At 40.6% G+C, this 14,632-nt stretch overlaps 1 protein-coding gene across 1 annotated transcript; it reads right to left on the minus strand.

Moving 5' to 3' along the window:
* Positions 1-4,523: 4,523 nt before the first annotated feature.
* Positions 4,524-10,055, minus strand: LOC124167067. Its single transcript, XM_046544855.1, has 3 exons — positions 9,856-10,055; positions 9,627-9,775; positions 4,524-4,946 (listed from the first exon to the last, which is right to left on the minus strand). Exons 1-3 carry the CDS (start codon positions 9,998-10,000, stop codon positions 4,638-4,640), a joined length of 603 nt encoding a protein of 200 aa, XP_046400811.1. The 5' UTR covers positions 10,001-10,055; the 3' UTR covers positions 4,524-4,637.
* Positions 10,056-14,632: the final 4,577 nt, after the last annotated feature.

The following is a 14,632-nucleotide window of genomic DNA, read 5'->3' on the forward strand; positions in this document are numbered from 1 at the left end:
CGCTGATGGTCTTCATGTCCGCCTTAATTTTGTCGAGCCAGCGCATCTTTGGTCATCCTCGTGGTCGGCGTCCTTCAATACTCAGCTACATTACTGTTTTGGCCACGGAGTTCTCATCACTACGCACCACATGCCTATACCACCGCAGTCGAGCCTCCCGCATCTTGTCTGTGATCGGTGCAACTCCCATTCTTTTCCGAATGTCTTCATTCCTGATGTGATCCAGGCGGGAGATGCCTAGGATCCATCGCAGCATCCTCGTTTCCATGACTTGCATGGCCTGTTCTTGATTTTCTGTGGCTGGCCAACATTCTGCTCCATATAGGGCCACTGGGCGGACTACGGTCTTGTATACTTTGGCCCTGAACCGTTCGGGCGTTCGACGGTCGCACAATACGCCAGTCACTTGGCGCCATTTCAGCCATGTTGCATTAATTCGAGCTCGTGTGTTGGCGGTTGTGCTTCCATCGTTGCTGATGACAGAGCCCAAATATTTCAACTTCTCGACCTTTTCAAGGTCCTCGCCGTCGATGCTTATCGTGCCATCGGTCTGAGGTCCACACTCCATGTACTCAGTCTTCTTGGTGTTTAATCGCAACCCATAGTTGTCGAGTCGTACCTTCCATAGTTGAGTTCGCTGCTGTAATTCGGGTCTGGTGGTGCTGGCAAGGAAGACATCATCGGCGAACAGTAGTGACCAAGGATGTGATTCTTGGAGACAGGCCGTGAGTGTGTCCATGCACAGGATGAAAAGGAGCGGAGAGAGGGCCGATCCTTGGTGGACGCCAACAGTGATTGGGAAAGGCGGTGATATTCCTGATGGGCAACGGACCGCGCTGGTGACGTTGGTGTAGAGAAGCTTCACCAATGGCACGTAGACTTCAGGGACGTCGTGAGATCCGAAGGCATGCCACATAAGGTCATGTGGCACGCGATCGAAGGCCTTCTCCAGATCAAGAAAAGACATATGCGCTGGCTTGTTCTTCTCTCGGTGCCTCTCCAAGAGCATCCTAGCTGCGTGTATTGCGTCTGTTGTGCCACTCCCCTACACAAATCCACACTGGTTGGGTGTGATGTGAACAATGTGTCTGAGCCTAGCATCAATCACTCTTTCGAATATTTTCATGGCGTGGCAGAAAAGCCGGATCGGGCGGTAGTTGGAGTATTCTGCGACGTCGTCTTTACCCTTCCAGATGGGCACAGACACAGAGAAGATGTTGTAAAAATATAACCGATGCCCTCTGTCGGCCGTCGAGGAAAGTTAACGTTTTGCCTATCTTTCTTGGGGTAAAACTTAAAATAAACAAATAAATATTCAATGTTCAATTGGTTGAAGACCATAAGTTTTTCTTCATTTTGCTTTTTTATATTAATAACGTAAATTACATTAGAGAAGAAATCCTTTGTTCATTACAATCTTGTTTGTATTCAGATTTGTTGTCATATGCAAGATTTATAATTTTTTTTATTTTTTTTATTTATTCGGCTTCTATGCACACTAGATATTTTAAATACACTTTTGAATTAATGTGTAACAGTTGAATACTGTTACTATCATTAAAAAACACATTAAACAACAATTCCATTATGTGCCACAATTAACCAAAAAACGCGAAAAAAATCTACTTACATTACCTAAGATAAAAGTTGATTTCTCAAGAATGGTTAAACATAATTTGGTACTTTAAAAAGCAATGTACAGCTGAATTTCTGGGCAAATCACACTTACCCCATGCGCCGCGTAATGTATAAATATATTGCACAACAGCCATGGGACGCACTTGCCCCATGTACGGGGTAAGTGCGATCCCTCTACAAGAATGTAAGTAAAACTTTATAAAAATTACAACTTTACAGAGAGAGGATTTTTAATCTAATTATCATTTTCAGTGATTCACATACATATTAGACATTGAATCTCCTGTTTTTAGCTATCCTAGAAAATTTTCCTAAGCTAGTTAAAGTTGAGGTATGCTATTTAGGGGTCGCACTTACCCCACCTTACCTTACCAAATTTAAAAAAAAAGTCAGTACAAAAAAGTTTTAGTACCAAATTTAAAAAAAAAAGTTAGTGCAAAAAAGTTTTAGTACCAAATTTAAAAAAAAAGTCAGTACAAAAAAGTTTTAGTACCAAATTTAAAAAAAAAGTCAGTACAAAAAAGTTTTAGTACCAAATTTAAAAAAAAAGTTAGTACAAAAAAGTTTTAGTGCCAAAAAAATAAATCAGTGGAAGTAAACGAAGACGTTTTGTCATTTGTGAACTTCAACTTCCACAAAATTGAGCCTTAAACTATTGAGTGTAAAAATTGTTAGATTAAATGGTCCAACATGGTGAGTTTTATAACTTTCTGATGGATATTTTATTAATCCTTACTATGTCTATGAGTAATATTAATCCAATTAAGTAAAATGCATTGAACTTTAAGTCATGGTCGTTATATACTGGTTGCTAATCTCCCGACATATTCCGGCTCTGGAGTGTTGCCTGGACGGACTCTTTTACCCCTCAAACCCCTCAAACGCCTCCCCTCAAACACAACTCTGGGCACAGTTGCGCTGCCACTAGGGGAAATATGGAACTAATTGCACTGTCGAAAGCATATACCACCACCGACAGCGCAGTTAGTTCAATATTTCCCCTAGTGACAGCGCGACTGTGCCCAGAGTTGTGTTTAAGGGGAGGCGTTTGAGGGGTAAAAGAGTCCGTCCAGGCAACACTCCAGAGCTGAAATATGTCGGGAGATTAGCAACCAGTATATAAGGACCATGCTTTAAGTATTTACTAATAATAGTAGACAGAAAGTTTAAAGAGCTTTTTTTCTGGGAATAGTTTGATGCTTTGTTTGTGAGTCATTTGAGTTTGTGAGTCCGTCCCCCTAATATTAGCTACAAAATTTGCCACATTAAAATATTTTTATAAAAAAATTCTCTGAGCTCTGGGGGAGGGTTTTTCCCCCAAAACCTCCCCTCACTGCACCACTGGGTGCAGTTACTTGTTTTGTACAGTGCGTTGCTATTTGTTGTCTTCTAGAAGAGTGGCAAAATAGGGTTTCTCACTCCGGCAGTGGCTTAGTAAGCACGACCACCACATGTGACACAGTGTGGACTTGTGACGTTAACACCTTGTTCGGTAAAACCCATCCTGAAGTTTATTCTGAAATAATGGGTTAGTGGTGTAACTGGCCGGCACGACTGACCAGCAATTGGAAGATCAGGGTTCGAATCCAAACCGCATTGCAACGAACCTCTCAGAGACATATCACTATGGTCTCAAATGTCTCAAATATAGCATATGTCTCGGAGATGTAATCGTGAGACGTTCAGGATCTTTTTTTTAAAAACGTATTTAAACGCCATCAATGCCTTCCATATATATTTTTCGGTGTAATTCTGCAGTTGTGATTACGACGTTTAATATGGGTTTCATATTTTCAAAAGGCCATCCATCAAAAATTTGTCGCTAAAAATGATCGATAAAAGTAGGCCATAACTGTATAATTTGCATTTGATGATATTTTTGCCTAAATTATAAGCATACCATAGAACAAAGTCTAATGAGACATCTCAGAGACCATTTTTTTGACATAGTGACATCTCAGAGATGTCTCTGAAGCTCTCAGAATGTCTCAGAGACGTTACATGTGATATTTGAGGTGTCTCAGAGACGTATCCGAGACATATTTCTGCTATGGGGAACTAAGTCAAATATTTTTCCTGGTGACCTTCACCCTTGGTGTGTTTAGCTATTGCACTCCTAGAGTTTAGTTGCAGAAAGAACAATGGGAGGCAACAATGTACAAGCCACTCACGTTGTAATGTAATGAAGATAAGGGTGCAATGTGAATGTGATGAAGATAAGGGTGTTATTTAGTACCCCTTGTGTTCTCATTTGAATCTCATTGAGCTCACGTTTGAATCCTCGCATCTTGGGGATTTGATGGATTTTGGGAGTTTGGCAGATTTGATGACCCATTTCTACACAGAATAATTCTATTTGAGTGCTTTCTTCAAGTGTTTGGTGTCCATTAACCATAATTGTTATGGCTCTTGTGCTTGAATGAGGCTATATACACACGTGAACAACAATGTAATTTCTGTGTCATGAGAAATTAAAAATACGATTCACAGTAAATGTAAGAGGTTTAGGTAGGTGAAATGACTTTGATACCTCACCCGTATTCTTGAATAAGAAATCCTAACTTTGCATTATTAAATCCATACCACCTCAACTAATTATCATGTAACATAATTATGTGAATTTAATTATTGAGTGTCATTTTATCCAAATTTCAGATTGTATAACTCTATCTTAATCAACTTATTTATTACGCTACCCCGGTACATACATGATTTCTGGCATAAAACTATTTACTGCATAATAGTGTTGTAACTTCATTTCTCTCATGCATTATTTTATGCTTACCATGAGAGGAAAAAACAACATCAATTATTTGGTTCAGGATGATTCTTTCTGTCTATTATTGGAATGAATAATATATAGGTACTTAAAAACATTTTACTGGTTTAAGTTTGAGTGTACATGATCTTATAATTTTGTTCAGCTGACTGAGTAGAATTTTAAACCCCAAATTTTGGGTCACAATGAGTCCAGTGACATTAATTCAGTTCTCATAATTTCATTTCACATACTGTTGATGTTTTGGATAAAATTCTACATCTTGATACACTGTCATTAGTTGTGGATACTTATACGTAAATGGTATTGCATAGCGTGTTGCAAAGCACCTGTATATTCCAAAATCTGCCTCACTCACGTATGGTATGAAGAGCGATGATCCACCTGGACGATTTACCACATACATTTGAGGATAGTTGAATAGATTTTGAGGATTTCCATTGTTGAATACGCCATCAGTCAGTGAATTTTTCAAATATAGATTGTAATCTGTATGAAGTGGTCTTGTAACCTTATGCCAGATAACATTCTGGAATTAGAAAAAAAAAACGAATGCATTAAACTAAAATGAGAAGGACATGAAGTAATTAAATACATTTGAACATCATAAATAAGGCTAATTACACTTGAGCCTTACAAAGTAACAATTATTCTGTAAGGCTCTAGCTATTTTTGAGTGTTAAGGTCATAGTTGACAAATGTAAAGTTGGGTTCAGGGATGCCGACTTACAAAAAATATTCGGGGGGCCAAAAACGGGGATCTTGCCCTGGAAGATTTTATAAGTTGTGAGTTTTAAGTTTTTTAAGCATTTTAGAAGAGTCATGTGATCAACATTAGAACCCTGATTAACTCCAATCTTGATATTCGGGCACTCTGGGGAAAATCAACAAGCCAGACACATTTTTTCACACACCCATAACGAATTTTTGAGGGGGCTTGGGCCCCCTCAAGCCTATAGAGTCAGCGCCACTGGTTGGGTTAGTGTATTAGCATTCCGTCAAGCTTAACATTTGAGTAATGCTAAATTAATTTGAAACTCAGCTTCTAAATTTTAATTATGTACCGCAGAATATTTTTTTTATTTTCAATTAACTCACTCTTTTCTTAAGCTTATTCTTGAACTGAAATACTTGCTGAAAATCTGGAAAAACTTCCATGTCTCAAAATGCAAAGAATTTTAGCCACAAATGAGTCAATTCCAACCCAAAACCACAACACTATGCCCATCTAATTCGTGAAGCCATCAAGATTGTTGTAACTCAAAAGATCAAGAACCAAGTATTGGGGATACCCTCTCCACCAAGCATGGAGAAGAGTCCTAAAGAAAACCAAGGCCATAGCAAATGGGGAGGGTCACAGGGTTCAACCCCTTCCCCTCCCCCAAATGCCTGGGAGATATGATACTCTCTTTAAGTAAACCCCCCTTTTTATGTATCCCCTCTCCAAAAGCCCCAATTTTTTCTGGCAGCAGCCCATCAGGAAACCACCTAATAATGAGTTGTCCATCAAAAAGCCAGGAAGGACAAATATGTAATATAATTGTGGCCGAAACTGCAGCACATCCCTTTAAAATGAAGACATCAGTTAGAATATTTGCAACACTATTCTCAGTAAAAAGTCAACCGTAGGATAACACTTTGCAGGCATGGATATTCATCACTTGCTCCATGGGTACTGATGCAAACTTAAGAATTAGCGTATACTAATGTATATGCTAATACTTAAGATGCTATTGGGGATTGGGGAGAATTGATGGTGCGCTGTGCACCTATGAAGTTTTTAGGGGTAGAGGCTCATAGCTCTATTTTGGGGGTTTACAAAAAAAATAATCAAGTAAAATATATGTTAAATTGAATAAATAGTGGCAGCTGCAAAGAATTAGGCATACAAAGAGTAATCTACATCTACATCTACATAATACCCCGCAAGCCGCCTATAAGGCGTGTGGCAGGGGGTGGTAGGACACCAGCCGTTTACAGCTAAAAAAATTGAAGTGCTCTAACACAGTTGGGACTAGCGTTTATTAAAGTCCTTTATGGTTCGGGGGAAAAACGAATTCCCATATCTATCCATTCGGCAAAACATCTCTCTTAATTTATCGCTTCTATCGGACCTGGAAATATAGTGGGGCTCTAATATTGTGTTCTCTGTGTCGCTCTTAAAGATTTCCATTCTCAATTGTTCAAGCAATCTAAGCCTAGCGCCCAGCATCCGAGTCTCCAGCGGCTTCCAGCCTAATTTGCTTAACATCTGCGTAACACTGTCTGTAGGCCCGTAGCAGTTTTTGACAAAACGCGCAGCCTTCCTTTGTATTTTATTCAGTTCGCGGATTAAGTCTTTCTGCACCGGATCTCATACGCTCGCTGCATATTCACGGTGCGGTCGGACAAGAACGAAATAGCACCTTTCTTTTACTTTCTCATCCGAAAATCTTCCCACAATACGCTTAACGAATCCTAATTTCTTCAGGGCTATGCCGCAAATATTCTTTATATGTGTTCCCCACGTGAGGTTCGAGGTTATTGAACCTCCCAGGTAGTTCACTTCATCTGTTACCTTTATGTTAATACCATCCACTGCATAAGCATGGTCAGAGTTGGACGAATTCTGCAAGAAATGTACCGTCATGCATTTGCTCAGATTAAGTTCGAGTGCCCACTCTTAGCTCCACAAATGATGTAATGGGTGGGATTGAGTAATATATTTTGGGATTTAATCATTGGGTGCTGAGGCAGTCAGGTATCTGAAGAGAGGTAGAAGTAGAAGGCTTTAGGAGCTTCAGACCTCCTCGAAATATTTTCCCTTGTAGAGATAATGTGCAATACATTTGCTGAGGAGACCACAAACCGGAAGTATATATCCTCTGAAACTCCATTTTTTATATATTTACATTTCATTATGTCTGCCGATAATCTGCAATGAAATTATCTTTCAGCAATTGTGCAAACAAAGCTTATATCTACCTAAATGAAATGTATGGTATGTATTCCATTGCATGAAAATTTACGACAGAACGTCAGTGTAGGCAACCTGCATACTTTCCAAGCACCCCTTGAAGCAGATTTCAGGATACTTGCCTGTTTGGATCTCTCAATCAATAGGAGAGTGGACCAATGTGCAATTAAGTATACGAATGATCTGCATCTATTGCACTGCTCTCTGTGTTGTTATTTTCTATCAATTGTCTTTCCACCTACCTCAACAAGAGTCATTGCTCCAAAAAATGCCAATACCCCACAAATGATTTCACAATAGGGTGGTTTCCTATTATTTTTTTATTGCCTAAATTGAAAGATTATTACTCCTGAAGTACTCATTTCACGCTTTTAGATTTTTAAATTATGATATCTATTTTTTACGATTAAATGAAAAGTGAAAATTTTCAACCGCGCAAAAATGCGATGGCTAAGTATGAATGCTGGGAAAACCCCGTGTGACGTCATTCTGGTTCCCGCTGTCGGCGTGTGAGGTGACCTTGGGGTGAGGCTTTGAACGTTGATACGATTCAGGCTGCTAGAAGGTAGCGTTGGTTTGAATAAGGATTATTAATACCCTATCAAACGAAGAAAACTTTCCGACCTTGGGCAATTTTAATAGGTGATTATTAAGAGATGTTCCCCTGAGCTCTGTTCCTCATGCATGCATTGGTAACCTCAGATGATGTAAAAAGGTACTAATCTACTCATATAGAAACTAGGTCCCAGTGACGTCACGTGGAGTGGCATCGCATGGGCGCCAATCTGGCCTTTTTCAAATGCGGTTAAAATCGACCATTGCCATTTGTCTAAACTGGGAATTCTAAAACCAAATAATTTGTATATTATGAATACACTAATGGAGGGTAACACACCACAATCAATGCCTTTTTTTCATGAAGGAAACTACCCTATTCATGGTGCTACAAGCCAGAGTCGGCCACCCCTCAGTATAATTTTGGCAGTTGCTTCCTCATACCCAGTGGCAGATCCAGAGAGAGGCTAAGAAGGGCTATAGCCCCCCCTTGGCCCTTAAGTATCCAATGTTTACACTAGATAAAATGGTATATTTGTTAAGAACCCCACTACTGCTGTGAGGTTACTTCCTGGAGCTCCCACCTAGCGCCTATCCCTGTCCCTATCCTAGGTCCCCCACTGCTCATGCTTGACAGTAATATCTAATTTTTCGCATTAATCTTCCAATATTCTTTTTTCTCGAGATAATTTTTTACATGCATTCAAGGCCAAGACTGTTAGGGAAGCTAATGAAAAACTTTATAACAATTATACTGATCCCATTCTACACTTTATCTTCAAAACTTCCTCCTTGTGCCCTCACCTTCAATCAAATCCTGAATCCACTACCATAAATGATAATTGATAACATTTATTCCACTTCTTCAAGGGCAAATTCGAATTCGAAAAAGTAACTTCTTGATTCTCAATGGATACCCATGACTGCAAGTTGCAGTTTTCTAATGGGTTCATGCCGAGGACCATTCAGAGGGTAAGGGAAGAAGGGGCAGAATTAGGAGGTGTCACTGGGGTGATGAACCCCCCCAACAGCCCTCCCCCCAAAATTTTAGCAAAAATTTTTATTTCCATTCGTTTAATAGTTTTTGTAACCTTTTAAAGGATTAAGGGAGTGTATTTATATACAAATCCATTGGTAGAAAAACCCAAAAGTGAGAGAAGTTTGAGTTGTATTTATGGTAGAGCGTAGCACTCCTTAAATATTTACACAGTATAAACGTCCCTCTCACCCGGAGGGTATTCCATATTCCCCGGACCCAGATCATGAATCCCCCCCAACAAGATTTGAATCTCCCCCTGATGGGAAGCCCTGTTTATTACACCAAAAGTCAGTGGTGTCACCCCCCCTCCCCCGAAATATAAAAGACACAATTATTTTCCTTAATAAAAGAAAACAAAATATTGAAAAATCGTGAATTTAAAAAATATTTCTTTAACAAATGAAGTTTTTCGATTGTAAAAAATGGTTAAAATTAGTTTAAAACCCATTATTTAGTACCCTATTTTTCAAAGATTTTCCCCCCTGATTTTGACCCCCCCCCCCCCCCCCCCCCCCCCCCGAACGAAATTCCTGGCTACGCCACTGCCAGAAGTAAGCGCTAAGAAATGGAAAAAGTTATGAAGACATTCGACGGCTTCTCTCAGCATGTTTTCAAGTTAAATAAAGGGAAATTTTAGTTGTTTTCAGCGAAATACGTACCGAAATAATGCTTCTCGGTTGTTGAAAATCGCATGTCAGCTCAGCTTGCCTCCTGTTGATAAATCGGACGTGACCCTTGCCTTCGAAGACACGATGCGGATATCTCCCTGATATCAACGCTGTCTGTAATCCGTGAAGTTTGCACATTTCTGCGAATATTAGATGATATTAATGGCGTGATTTGTTCCAATACAAACATCCATAGAGCTAAGAGCGATCGAGTCCTCACCTCGACTTTCCCAGCTTAATGTATCAGGATCCACCAAATGATTAAAATCACCACAGCGCAGTAAATTAAGCGAAACCGTTCGAAATTCCGGAAATAATAACAGAAGCACCAAGGACAACTGTGAGCGAAAAGCTCGCTTTTCCATCGCTGTGTTCAGATCAGTGAACAGGATCGGTCGGAAGATATCTGCAAACTGATGGTGTATTAAAGAGTATCGCCTCTTTTATTGTCCACATCGCAGTTTGATACAGTTTTTTTTTTCTCGACATCAGCTACCTCAACTTGGGGCCGTTACCAATTCTTTGGCGTCATTTTGCCGCGACGCAGAACTTCGGGGAGGGCTTCGCAAAAACCTAAAGGGTTATAAAAGAGAAAAAAATCTCTTTCAGCAGTTCTCACCACTCTTTCTTCGATTCGCTCCTTGCTCAAGTTGAATGAAACCTCTTCACGGAGATTTAAGCGTGGCCCATTCATGATTTCACGGCCTTGAGGACGGGTCTCCTGCGTTTTTTCATCGCTCCTCCGATTGATAGAGGTATGTGCCTTTCGGTTAAAGCGGCGTTCGATTTCGGAACACATCCTCCGTAAACGTGAAACGGCTTGAAGTTTTCGCTAGATGAACGCAGGAAGACATCCTCCTGTCGGTATAAACTCAAGTGAAATGGCGGAGTAGTCTTTCGTCGAAGAAAATGAGCCGCATTAACCAAGATGCATTATTCCGATGAAAATGAGTATGTACCTCAGTAACCACCCAATATTGGCTACTTATTGGCGCTCCGTATTGGCTATATATTGGGAATGAGAGGAGAACCAATGAATTGCCAATATTGGCAAGCCAATAGGGTGGTTTCCTAATATTTTTTTACTGTCCAAATTGAAATATTATAACTCCTGGAGTACACTTTTCACGCTTTTAGATTTATTAATGACGGCATCTATTTTTCACGATAAAATGAAAAGTGAAAATTTTCAAGCGCGCGAAAATGCGACGGCTAAGTATGAATGCTGGGAAAACCCCGCGTGACGTCATTCTGGTTCCCGCTGTCGCCGGGTGAGGTGACCTTGGGGCGATGGTATATGCTTCGCTGCGATGCAGGCTGCTAGCAGGTAGCGCTTGGCTTAAATAAGGATTATTATTACCTTATCAAACGTAGGAAACTATTTGACCATAGGCAGTTTTAATAGGTGATTATTAAGAGACGTTTCCCTGAGCTCTGTGCCTCATGCATGCATTGGTAATCTCCGGCGATTTAAAACTCCTATCCACTCGTATAGAAACTAGGTCCCTGTGACCTCACGTGGAGTGGCATCGCATGGGCGCCTATCTGCCCTTTTTCAAATGCGTTTAAAATTGATCATTGCCATTCGTCTAAACCGGTATTTCTAAAACCAAATAACTTGTATATTATGAATACACTAATGGGTAACGAATCGCAATCAATGCCTTTCGTTTTCTTTGATGAAGGAAACCACCCTATTGGGAGACTAGTGCCCAGCAAAATAGTATTTGGGGGGTGAGAGATTATAAAGAAATATATGACATAATGACAGTTAAATCGCGTGGTATGTCAAAGCGTTCCTTACTTATTGTGCGACTCTAGATATTTATTATAGCACATAAGCGTACGAAAAAATTGGTGTGCCTGGACTGAAATAAGTACTACTTTAATATGTAAATCATGGGCGTACCCAGCGAGGGGCAGGGGGGGCAGCTGCCCCCCTCCCCCCCCCCCCCCTAGAGGCAAACATCGCAAAAGTCTTTGAGCAAAATCAGTACTGAATTGAAACGAAAGTATTCAACAAAGATTCTTTAAACCCACGAAAAATGATATTTATTAATTTATAAGATATGTAAGTAAAATAAAACTATTTTTTCAAGGAAATAATCTCATAAACTAATGACGCACTGTTATAATTTTCTTAAAATATTGGTTTCATTCTCCTTTTCCATGCTAAAATGTCAATGAGTTTCATAGGGTATTCAATGTGGGGTTATGTGGAGTAGCCAGCATTGGGCAATTAAGGGCTCTCATTGGCAGTTCATGGCCAACAAAATATACATAGTTTAAATCTTGCTATAATCTAAGTGTTTTCAGACATTGCTAAGGGAAGTTATGACGTTTATTAATATCCTCGACGAGCTAGGTGTCATGCAGAGATATATTACGCGCTACCGCGGTTTTGCGCTTATTCCGCAGATCCTCTGATCAAATGCGGATCTAGTGGGGGGGGGGGGGGGGGGGGACACGGGGGCACGTGCGCCCCCCCCCCCCCCCAGACCCTTAAAAAGTACGCAAGATTTTTAAAACGGTCCCGTTATAATAGCGTTCGTTTTGTATTACGGGCAATACTTGTGCCCCCCCAAAACAAAATCCTGAGAATGGCCTTGTTTGTGCCCCCCCACCCCTCAGAAAGAAATCCTGGATCTACCCCTGCCTCTGATAACAGCTGTTTACACGAATCGCGCATTATTCTTAATGGATTTTTCTTGTCGTGAAACGACTGCGCCATTAAATTAGCTATTGATCCATTTAACTATCCTCTTTTTCTTTTTAATCGTGCTCCATGGTCGGTAACAATGTGAATTTTTTGCCTTGTTGTTTTTTACGCTTTCATCGGCTATGAACCATATGTTTAGTTTTTTCCTTCGTTGCATCAGTGACATAACGACAGTGAAATAGCGTGCTACATGTCAAAGCGTTGCTTACTTATTCAAATACTCGATTCACAAGAAATATTTTTGGAAGTGCATTCGTTGTGGGTTGCACCAATGAATAACTCAAGGTATGTAATATTCTTTTCCCTCTCATAGTTGCCTGTTCTGAAAGGAAGTAATTATAGCAACCAGGTAGGAAGCCAAACATTTGATTCTGGAGGAGATTTGGTGGTATGCGGGTAGCCTACGCTATTATGTTGTTGAGAATAGGGTGGTTTCCTATTATTTTTTTATTGCCTAAATCGAAAGATTTTTACTCCTGGAGTACGTATTTCTCGCTTTAAGATTTTTAAATGACGATATCTATTTTTCGCGATTAAATGAAAAGTGAAAATTTTCAAGCGCGCGAAAACGCGACGGCTAAGTATGAATGCCGGGAAAATCCCGTGTGACGTCATTCTGGTTCCCGCTGCCGCAAAGTGAGGTGACCTTGGGGCGAGGCTTTGAGCGCTGATACGACGCAGGATGCTAGCAGGTAGCAGAGTTCCCTGCTACCAGGTAGCGCTTGGCTTAAATAAGGATTATTAATACCTTATCAAACGAAGGAAACTTTCCGACCATAGCCAGTTTCAATAGGTGATTACTAAGACATGTTTCCCTGAGCTCTGTGCCTCATGAATGCATTGGTAATCTCAGCCGATGTAAAACTCCTATCTACTCGTATAGAAACTAGGTCCCTGTGACGTCACGTGGAGTGGCTACGCATGGGCGCCAATCTGGCCTTTTTCAAATGCGGTTAAAATTGACCATTGCCATTCGTCTAAACTGGGATTTCTAAAACCAAATAATTATATATTATAAAGACATTAATGGTGGGTAACGAATCGCAATCAATGCTTTTCGTTTTCTTTGATGAAGGAAACTACCCTATTCGAACGCATCGGAAAATGAAACAATATCGAAAAATGGAATGTCAGAGGACAGGTGCCCTAGGGCTAACGGCCTCCTCGCCAAATCTATCGTGGGCAGTCACCGCAAGGGAAAAAAATTGGGTTTGGGTTGTGTAAATACACGCATGCAATAGGTTGGTTTGTGTGTCTTGGTGCAAATTAGTTTTCATCTTCTAAGTGCAATGATTCCAGACTTACTCCTGCAAATGTTTGGGTTGAACAAAACGAAAAGACAAAAAGTCATATAATCGATCCCTCTTAAATCTCACATAAGCTGATCGCAGATTCCCCTGCCTCCTACGCGAGACAATGTAAAAAATATATCAGCCCCCAAAAATGCCAAACGTAATATGTGAATCCAGCAGACTGGCGAATGATAGGCAATCCGTCTAAACTCTATGATAGGCAGAGCGATCTAAATTCACAGTTCTATCACCATTTAGACCATCCTTTTACTTTCCCATCATTAGATATTGCGCGAGCTCCCACGCCGAAATTTCGCGGCTTTAATGCATCTCAAGTTCCCAGCTGTTTTGGCTGTCTACTGAGAGTTTCTTGACTATTTGTGGTTTCAGGCGTTAAACATTCTCGGTGCGGTCATGGCATAGATTCTACGGCTTGATTGTGTGGGGGAGGGAATATGGGAAGGGATAAGGGCAGTTTTGGGGACTTTGTGTTTGGCGTATGCTGATGGGGTGTAATCCCAAAGAGTTTCCAGTAGTTCATTCTGCGTCGCTGCGAAGGATTTTTCAAATTGGGGAAGGTATGATTTTAAGACGGAGAGGAGAACGGTTATTTTCAGGTCTTTCCTGATATTTTTGTTTGGCACGAACCAAGGTGCTCCAACAATTCTTCTGACGATGACGTTTTCGGCTGATTGAATGCGTTTTAGATGCGCCGCAGCAGCGTGAAGCCAGGCCGGGGATGCGTATGACAGAAGAGGCTTGATGCAGCTGTTATACAGGAGCAGTTTGGTTTTGAGGCTCAGCGGCGAGGTAGATATTAATAGAGGTCGTAGTGCTACGCGGATTCCTTTCGCCTTATTTATTTAAGATTTGATATGTTCGTGCCAGGTTAGCCGTTTGTCGATTTGGAAGCGCGAGCTCCTGTTTAAATTTTTTTGGGATGTTTCTTCCAATACGCAATATGTCAGGGCCACAGGGGCGGTCTG

This window comes from Ischnura elegans, chromosome 10 (assembly GCF_921293095.1).
Source record: "Ischnura elegans chromosome 10, ioIscEleg1.1, whole genome shotgun sequence".
In the NCBI taxonomy this organism is placed as follows: domain Eukaryota; kingdom Metazoa; phylum Arthropoda; class Insecta; order Odonata; family Coenagrionidae; genus Ischnura; species Ischnura elegans.

Excerpts from the sequence above, each read along its gene's own strand:
- LOC124167067 (XM_046544855.1), bottom strand. The coding sequence starts at position 10,000 with ATGGAAAAGCGAGCTTTTCGCTCACAGTTGTCCTTGGTGCTTCTGTTA. Across the intron at positions 9,776-9,855 it reads ATTAAGCTGGGAAAGTCGAG|AAATGTGCAAACTTCACGGA; the intron begins GTGAGGACTCGA and ends TAATATTCGCAG. Across the intron at positions 4,947-9,626 it reads AACCGAGAAGCATTATTTCG|AATGTTATCTGGCATAAGGT; the intron begins GTACGTATTTCG and ends TTCTAATTCCAG.